Source organism: Sorghum bicolor, chromosome 2 (assembly GCF_000003195.3).
Source record: "Sorghum bicolor cultivar BTx623 chromosome 2, Sorghum_bicolor_NCBIv3, whole genome shotgun sequence".
Lineage (NCBI taxonomy): Eukaryota > Viridiplantae > Streptophyta > Magnoliopsida > Poales > Poaceae > Sorghum > Sorghum bicolor.
Genome location: NC_012871.2, coordinates 51703275 through 51712384, shown reverse-complemented (window position 1 = coordinate 51712384; position 9110 = coordinate 51703275). Strand labels below are relative to the sequence as shown.

The window sequence follows — 9110 nt, the reverse complement described above, 5'->3', positions numbered from 1 at the left end:
GCAAATTTCAGCATTGATATGCATATTGTTTTGCAGAGTGTGCACGTGCTTGGCTATATATTTTGGACAGGTTAGATAAGGGAGGTGATTTGGGGTTGCCTTTGATTAGGCATTCAACAACACTGAGAAATAATAATTACTTAGGTTTTGTAGCACTTTTTGTTGATTCAAGAATAAAACCTATTATGTACTCTAATGGCTGACGTACCAAAGATAATTGTATAAGCAAGAATCATCGGATATTTTGTGAAGCATCTTAAAGTGGAGTAAAAAGATATTTAAGCCTGATTAATTTCATGTATTTGGTTGTAATAATTAGCATGAGCATAGATCAATAAATTGTATATCCTCCGTTGCAACGCACTTTTCCTAAGGTTTCCAATGTAAAATCTCCAATTTATTTTTCTTTTATTCTTTAAATCGGCTAAAAATTGATAAATGCGTAGTAATTCATAGAAAATTCTAAAAATTATAAAATACATTTGTTCAGCTCCACATATGTAGATCCATACAGTAAACAAAAAATATCACAAATTTTAGTACACTTTTTTTGTTGGAAATGCTTGTCTATGCTTTTTAAGTGTAAAATTAAAATTGTAGTTATCTTGCTCCAATTATTATAAAAATTTTATGGTAGCCTATTTAATGTGATGTTTGATTCATAATAATTCATAGCAATCCTAATCTAAATAAAAAAAGGCTGAAAATTGATAAATGCATAGTAATTCATAGAAAAATCTAAAAATTATAAAACAAATTTTGTTCAGCTCCACATATGTAGATCCATGCAGTAAACATAGTTCCCTTGTGTTGCTAATTTGGTTTGTGTAACCTTGTTAGTCATATTGCTTAGTTTGTGTAGCTAAGTAATTTGCACTCTCTAATTTAGCATTGGTTGCCTTGTTAGTGAGCATTGCTAGTGAACTTAGGAGCTTTGTGCTTTTGCTTACTAGTTGTGTAGGAGCTCCTCTGGTTTTGCAAAGTATTAATAGCATAGGTTTGTGTGATCTTGCTCTTAAAATTGGTTAGGTGAGCTCTTACTAAGGAAGCACCTTGTTTGCTTGTTTAGAATCTTTTACAAGGTGCTAGATAACTTAGATAGAGGGATATAGTCTTGACTAGACCGATAGTTTTAATTCTGCATTTGTTTTGGTTATCTAGCGCGATATGTTTTTAGAAAAGACTATTCACCCTCTCTAGTCCATCATCTCGACCTTTCTCAGAACTTGACTTTAATTGCATAGTGGAATTTTGCCACTAAAGCATGAAGTATCTACAAATCCATTGATGTTGTCACTTAGTGATATTAGGGAAAGATCTAATGCATTTGCTTAGATAGTTTACATCTAGTAGCACTAGTTCATCGATTGATACTCTTCGTAGCTGTCATTACCTAGATGACTTGAAGTAGCAAGGATTGTGAGCAACATGTTAGCAACTGTTTGGTGGCTCGAAGTGGTTGACTTGTGAGAGGTTTAGAGCCAACCTGGTGAATATTGCAAAGGGCTAGTCTAGTGGATTGCTCAAGGCTAGTTGGAATGCTTCTTATCGATTGGATTCTTGCAATACCCAAATCAAGGGTCAAGCATGAGAGGCTTGTTAGTGCACAAATCGATCGCTTAAAAGCTCGTCTCCACGAGAACGTAGGTTCCCGACAAGTAAATGAATCTCGGGGATAAATCTTATGTGTTCACTCTTGCCCCGGTGGTTCGCTACTTACACTTGTGCTTTACATTTTTATCTATTGTTTGTGTGTAGTAACTTGATATGGTTGGATTTGTAATTAAATGTGCTACCCAGTTATCATAAATTTATAAGTGAAAACAATATAAAATAAAATAAATAAATGATCAAAGTGTAATTTAGGAGGTATCCAGATATGTCATATACTAAAAGAGAATGGAGTTAGATGTTCGTAGGAACAATTTTTTTTTCTTTTTGAGCAATTGGTAGGAGTATCTTCCATCATCACTGTTTAGATTATATAATATAAGTTCATGTCTTGGTCTCTTTTTTTTTTGAACTTATGTCTTGGTCTCTTAGAAAGCCTCAGTCTGAATTACATGAAAACCAGCGGGCTCGCTTCTCCCATTAATGTGGCCCATTGTCCGGCCCATCTTGTGATCCCATTGTCCGGCCCATCTTATGAGCACATTATCCGGCCTATCGAACCGATCCACAATCCAAATCCCACCAAGGAGCAGCGAAGAGTCCTTCACCGTTCAGCAGCAACAGCACACGGACACGCCACGGAGCTGGGACACGGCAGGCAGTACGGCACGCCGCAAGCGCGCGCGAGAGGCCTGAGCCGGAGCCGGAGCTGGAGCCGCCTGCCTGCCTGCCTGCCTGAACGCCTCCCTCCCTCCAGTGACGACTGGTGGTAACGCTGCCTGCCTCACACTTGCCCTCTCCTCCTCACACTTTCCCCACCCCCGTCGGCGCCGGCCGATCCACCGCCAATCTAATCTCACCGCGCGCGCGCATCCTCCTCCTCCCCCTCGCCGTCCCGTTCCAAGAGCGGCGCCGGTCCGATGGGTCGTCCGCCGAGCACCACCGGTGCTCCGGCGTTCCGCTTCCTCCCGTCCGAGGTGGCGGAGATGGAGGCCCGCCTGCAGCAGCTCAACAACGGCATCCCTTCCCGCGGCGTGCTCCAGACCCTCGCCGATAAGTTCTCCGCCTCGCCTGAGCGCGCCGGCAAGGTGGCCATCCAGCCCAAGCAGGTCCGTCCGTCGCTGCCCCCGCCTCCTCCTGCTTCCTTTTTTTCATTCAAATCAAGTCGAATTCACCCCCACCGGGCACCGGCCCTTCCCTTTATGGGGGTGATTTTGATTTTGATTTAGGGTTGCTTCTGACTCTGATCTGTGGAACTTGGATTTGGCTGCGGCTGGGCCCAGGTGTGGAACTGGTTTCAGAACAGGCGCTACTCGCACCGTGCCAAGTCCACCAGGGCCGTGCCGTCGCCGCCGGCTAAGATGACGCCCTCGGGGGCCGATCACCACCAGCACGCCGCCAACGCCTCCGCCTTCAGGGCCGCTCAGCCCTCTTCTGTCGCTGCTGCTCACCATGGCGCCTCCCCAACAGGTGACTGATTCTTCGTCTCCTCCTCCTCCGCAGGTTATTCACTACTGCCACCACTAACCAATGTCGTCATGCATTGAAATGCTCTACTGGGATGGGATAACCCAATAGTATAGCAACGACGACAGCGATGCCATGTACATGCTCCTTCTGTTCTAGATGCTAGAATATGCCAGGAGGGTAATAGGCTTTTTTATTCTGGCCATACAATTACAACCTGTTGGTCCATAAACCCTAAATGGTTTCCTGAACTCCTGAGTCCTGTAGATTGCAAATATTTGGCTTATGCTTGCTGAAGGAACTTTTTCATCTTTGAAATTGCAGCAAAGGGCAACTGAGCTGGTTGGAATTTCTTGATTTTTTTTTAATCTTAATCAGATATCTCTGCCAAGTGTTCATATAAGTCTTATTTTGATTTGATATATCAACCATTTAAGCAAATTATTGTTGTCTTTTTTTTTATCCAACATAATTGCTCACAGTTCCATTATATTCTTTGTTGTTCTGAATCTACCTGTTCTGCAATCATAGTTTCGAATCTGAATTATGCTAATTGTGCACTTCTAATATGCTAATTTTTTTCTGCAAAGCCCATGAAATGTTTGTTATCCACCATATTGGTGGACAGCCACAGATATTTATTCATGATGAGCTTGGGGGGTTTCTGCTGGCTGCAACCTGCCCTACCTACAAGGCTACTTAGCGACCATAATTGCCTGTTAAAATGTTGATTGTGAGGGCATACTTATCATGTGCTGCTTCACTGCTTCTGGACATTAGATTATTAAGGGCCTGTTTGGTAGAGCTCCATATCAAATAATTTTTTTGAGCTGGGCATTCCCTAATCCCTAGCTCCAAGAACACGTGATCGTGGGACTGGGGCATGCCAAACACGGATTTAGTTGTACCAAGTGATTGTAGTTTTGTACATTCGATTTAAACATTGCCATTAAATCATCATTGGTTATAATGTCCATTTTTCCTCTGATTGTTATTACCTTTGTTGTCAATCAGGGAAGAACCCTGTGGAAGGTGTCTCGGTTGAGTTTGAGGCCAAGTCAGCCCGTGATGGTGCATGGTACCATAATGTTATCATATCTCATACTTCTTTTATTGTTCCCTCTTTGGTGATGTGTTTCGTACTTTGACCTTTGATAAAGATGTATTCACTCTTGTTGAGTGATTACCCAAGTTACTGCACTATCTTTATCATCCATGCTGTAACTTGAAGAGTCTGCCCAATGTCCCAAGTTAAAGAAAATCTGAAAGTAACTAGGGGGCCCTCATGCAGAAATTTTTTCTGAAAGCATTGGAGGAAGTTACATTATATCCATAGCAAAATGTTTGAAAGAATAGAAGGGGAAGAGGTGGCAATTTTAAGGAATGCTTGTCTAAAGTTATTTGTTACATGCGGTATGTGACTCATTAGTGGCACACTTAGAGAACCATAAATCTATCTTTGAATTCATTCACTGTAAGTTTATAAGCACTTCCATTGGCAACAAAAGTGTTTTCTGGCTTCCTGCTCTATGCCCTTGAAATTGTCTCTCCTGTTTCTATTTTCCTTTTCTTTTGAATAATTTGTATTCTTACATGCATGGCAACCTTATATGTTGCAGGTATGATGTTGCTGCCTTTCTGTCACAAAGGTTGTTTGAAACTGGTGAACCGGTAATGACCTCGGAATTTCATTTAGTATTATTGAAGTCGCTATATGATAAAGACATTTCAAATAGTACTTTAGAAAGCAGTATTCTTATAGTAAAGTTATATATGATTCTGTTGTTGGCTCTCTTCTTACAAGTTATTTAGTGAAATACTAGTGATGGTCTGCTTCAATACTTCTACTGTATTGTGTTCAAACATGCCAATGTTATGGTCTCCTAATTGATTGCACAACTGAAATCCAAAGCTTTACTAGGAATGTTTCATGTTTGGGGTATTGTCTGGATGCTTTTAAGGCCTTGTTTAGTGTAGCACTTTCGTTTTTATTTGACAAACATTATCTAATCATAAAGTAACTAGGCTTAAAAGATTCATCTCGTGATTTACAGATAAACTGTGCAATTAGTTTTTATTTTCGTCTATATTTAATACTCCATGCATGTGGCGTAAGATTCTATGTGACGGGGAATCTTGAAAAGATTTTGGATTTCAGGGTGAACTAAACAAGGCCTAAGGATAGATGCTGCAGGATGTGGTAGGACCAGGAGGCCACAGGCCAGTAACCTAAGGCAATGCAGCATTAGGATGGAGTCAATCTGTAGGCTCAATCTTGGGTACAAGATTATTGGGAGTTTATAGGAGTCCTCCCCTGGGGATAAGCCCAATTATCACTACGAAATGGAGTTGATAATATCATTTTTCTTATGTTATCCAATTGCAAATCCCAATTTGTACATCCCCCCCACCCCCCGCGCGCGCCCCTCATTAAACCATTTAAGCATGACTCCACACTTGATGGAAACTATTTTGTCCTCCAGTGAACCATGATCATGGTAGCAAGCAAAACCATATGCCACAATAGCTGAACTCCAGCTATCATTAATCTGTATGCTGGAGACATGTACATACTGTTTTATTTTTCACAAAAAAATATTCTGCCTTAGTACTGATCATTCTAAAATTGACACTGGCACCTTGTCTATTTGACTGGAGATGTGAAAAAATTGATGCTTCCTTATTAAGTTATTATATATAAAAGTGTGCATTTCTGAACCTTTGTGTTTTTGACATGCAACTGTGATATGTCAGCAATTTTTCTGAAATGCCATATGTTTGTTTAAAGTTTTACTGTTACATTACATTGGTGTTACTGCACATGAAAAATACAAACTTGGCTTAATTTATGCATCATTTTTTATGTTTCAGGAAGTGCGGGTTCGTTTTTCTGGATTTGGGGCTGAGGAGGATGAATGGATCAACGTTCGCAAATGTGTGCGACAACGTTCTCTTCCATGCGAGGCCACAGAATGTGTTGCTGTGCTTCCTGGGGACCTCATTCTTTGTTTTCAGGTGTCGTCATCTTAAAATTTCTCTCCTTAGCGTCTTTGACTTCGAAATTTCTGTGTAACTGAGATTTTGTATATAAGTTTATAATTGTTGAGTTCTTATAAACTATCCAAAGGATGGCTTTTCTTTCTACCTGTAGAAGAAGCAATAATCATTTGACGTCCCTTTTTTTCAAAATAATTCCTTTGTTGCATTCTTATTTTTTGATCTTGTTTTGTAACATTTTGGTTCAGATTCATCTCCCTAAACTATTGTATCTTCCTAGTTTTTTTTGCTTGTAACTGTGCACGTTAAATTTATTATGAAAAATGAGTTCCTTGAAAATCTGCCATTTGCTCCTGTTACTGATCGGTGGTCACATTGTCATTACAATATACTAGTAGTCTACTATCTCTGCATGAAGTGAATATTCTAGCCACTTGGTGTATATGCCACCTTTGAGCTTGTCAATAACAAGGCTCTGGCAACCTCCACCTGCACCTACTTTTCTTCATGTTGCGTCGCTGCTGTCATTGCATAGTTAATGGCCACAACATTTGGTACAGAGCCGATAGGCACAACCATGAAATTTCGTACTTTATGTTTCCTGATCAAACTGTCAGTTTTTTCATGAAATAAGTCATTAACTTGATAAAAGATCATAAACAACATGTGAAAAACTGTTGCCAAATGTCCGGTTGCTTGTAGAGAACAAGTAGCAAAGGTTAAATGTGCATGAAGACTACTGTTAAATGAAAAAGAAACCTACCAATGAAACTTCTTGACTATTCGGAAAGGTTTCAACAAGAGTTACTATTTTGTATTTGTAATCATTTGTGTATCACGTTGTAAGTAAATCTGAGCATAGGACTCGTCTGTTTTTCATCTGACATTGTTCTTTGGTGATTTCCTCCTGTTAATTAGATATCACACATTAATAAATATTTCTGTGCTATATTTTTCAGGAAGGTAAAGAGCAGGCTCTCTATTTTGATGCTCGTGTCCTTGATGCTCAAAGGAGAAGGCATGATGTTAGAGGCTGCCGTTGTAGATTTCTTGTTCGCTATGATCATGATTCTTCTGAGGTACATTTCCACATGTTTTGCTGTTTTCCATGCATTGTCTGTTAAGTATTGTAGTAAAGCATGTTGCTGAGCTGGAAGTTAAACTTCCTTTCATCTTATAAACTCTGCATGTATGGTTGCTCCCCACCTTCTCTTTTGGCATTGATGCCCCGAAATTATTATTTCCTTAACGAATGACAAACTGTTTTTTGGATTAAATTGCAGTATAGGTTCATGAAGTTGTACAGTTATTTGAATTAGGCACAAGAAATTTAGGTTCCTGAACGTGCAAGCAGTGCACTAGATAACGTTGTGATTGCTTACAGAAATTTAAAGACAAGTCTTAAATTAGGTCATAACCTACTGTCCTACCATGGAATTGACTGTATTAGTCCATATATGCTCTAATATCAAGCTGGCATCCTGTTATCACAATTTGGGTTGTTTTTTTGTACTGGACTATCACGTTATGAATGCAAATAGTGCAATTTTGTTGATCTTAGGATAATTACCTCTCTTATACTCCCTCCGGTCCTATATATGTGGCGTACAGGCGTTTTTCTATTTGGCCACAATAACAGGCGAGGCCAGATTACCGAAGGTTGAGTAATTATTTCTCCAGACTGCTCTCAACTTACGCAGCTATGCATGCTGCATGCATTGGCTAGTATTTTCACTTTTAGCGGCGCTTGTGCTATTAGGACCCAACAGTTAATACTATGTGCATATTTCCATGAACATCTTGGTATCTGGAATCAGGCCTTGTACACCAGATATATAGGACTGGAGGGAGTAGTTGATTAGGCCTTGTTCAGTTCCCAAAAAAATTTGGTTTCGGATACTGTAGCAATTTCGTTTTTATTTGACAAATATTGTCTAATCATGGACTAACTAAGCTCAAAAGATTCATCTCGCGATTTATAGGCAAACTGTGCAATTAGTTTTTGTTTTCATCTATATATAATGCCCCATGCATGTGCCACAAGATTTGATGTGACACGGAATCTTGAAAAAAAAATTGTTTTCGGGGTGAACTAAGCAAGGCCGTTACTGAAATGAGACTGCTGCAATTAGCTTGTGCTGCCCTCATTGCCTCACACTCAAGAGTACTTCAAATTTACAGGAAATTGTTCCACTGAGGAAGGTGTGCCGCCGACCAGATACTGACTACAGGCTTCAGATTCTGCATGCTGCTAGAGTGGCAGCCACGAATGCAGATATTCACACTCCACCCAAAGAGATTAAAGTGGAGTTGACATCCAATGATAAAAGCCCAACCGAGCAGAAACCCCAGAAGCAGCACAAGATGATGGACGTGAATACTGATGAGGTGACCATGGTGTCCACCTTGGAACAAGACGAGACACAAGGCAAGACTGTCGCCCCCTTACCGTCATCAACTGTAGAAACCCGCAATTCAAGTTCAGATGCGGTGATGAAGGATGCGGAGGCTTCCTCGGTGGTTGAAGATGACGACGAAGTTCAGGTGGTTGACAAGATGAAAGAGGGCTAGTTTTTTTTTTTTTTTTTTTTTTGGCAACTTTCTAACTTTAGTTTGTAATTTTTTTTTTCTAATTTAGTGTGTATCTAGGTCATCAGTACCTATCTTACTTACCCTGTAGTATCTTAATGGCTTCAGAACTTCTGGACAATTGAGGTGAAGGATGTTGTTGGGTTCAAGACCATAATGTAAACATTTGCCTTGCCTGCGCCTTTTTGTTTGGTCGAGTACTTGGTCAATGGTGAAACGGAACCTGGATGGGATGGCTCCGTGTCTCCAACTCCAAGGCCTCGCTGCTCTTGGGCCTTGTTTAGTTGTAAACTTTTTTTGCAATTTTTTTTTTGTAAAATGAAGACCGGAGCATTTATATTTGATAAATATTATTTGATCATGATTAGTCAGGTTTAAAATATTTATCTCGTAAATTATAGATAAATTATATAATTAATTATTTTTTATTTATATTTAATATTTTT

General features: G+C 39.8%; 1 protein-coding gene across 2 annotated transcripts; it reads left to right on the top strand.

The window, feature by feature from the left end:
- On the top strand, positions 2233-8850 carry LOC8065464 (protein SAWADEE HOMEODOMAIN HOMOLOG 2). Of its 2 annotated transcripts, XM_021454415.1 has the most exons (8): positions 2233-2720; positions 2895-3081; positions 4093-4156; positions 4698-4749; positions 5950-6093; positions 7035-7154; positions 7687-7734; positions 8257-8850. In XM_021454415.1, the coding sequence occupies exons 1-8, from the start codon at positions 2532-2534 to the stop codon at positions 8644-8646; spliced, it is 1194 nt and encodes a 397-aa protein (XP_021310090.1). In that variant the 5' UTR covers positions 2233-2531; the 3' UTR covers positions 8647-8850. The 2 variants fall into 2 exon arrangements, with proteins under 2 accessions (XP_021310090.1, XP_002462170.1); XM_002462125.2 differs by lacking the exon at positions 7687-7734 and having other exon boundaries at positions 2238-2720.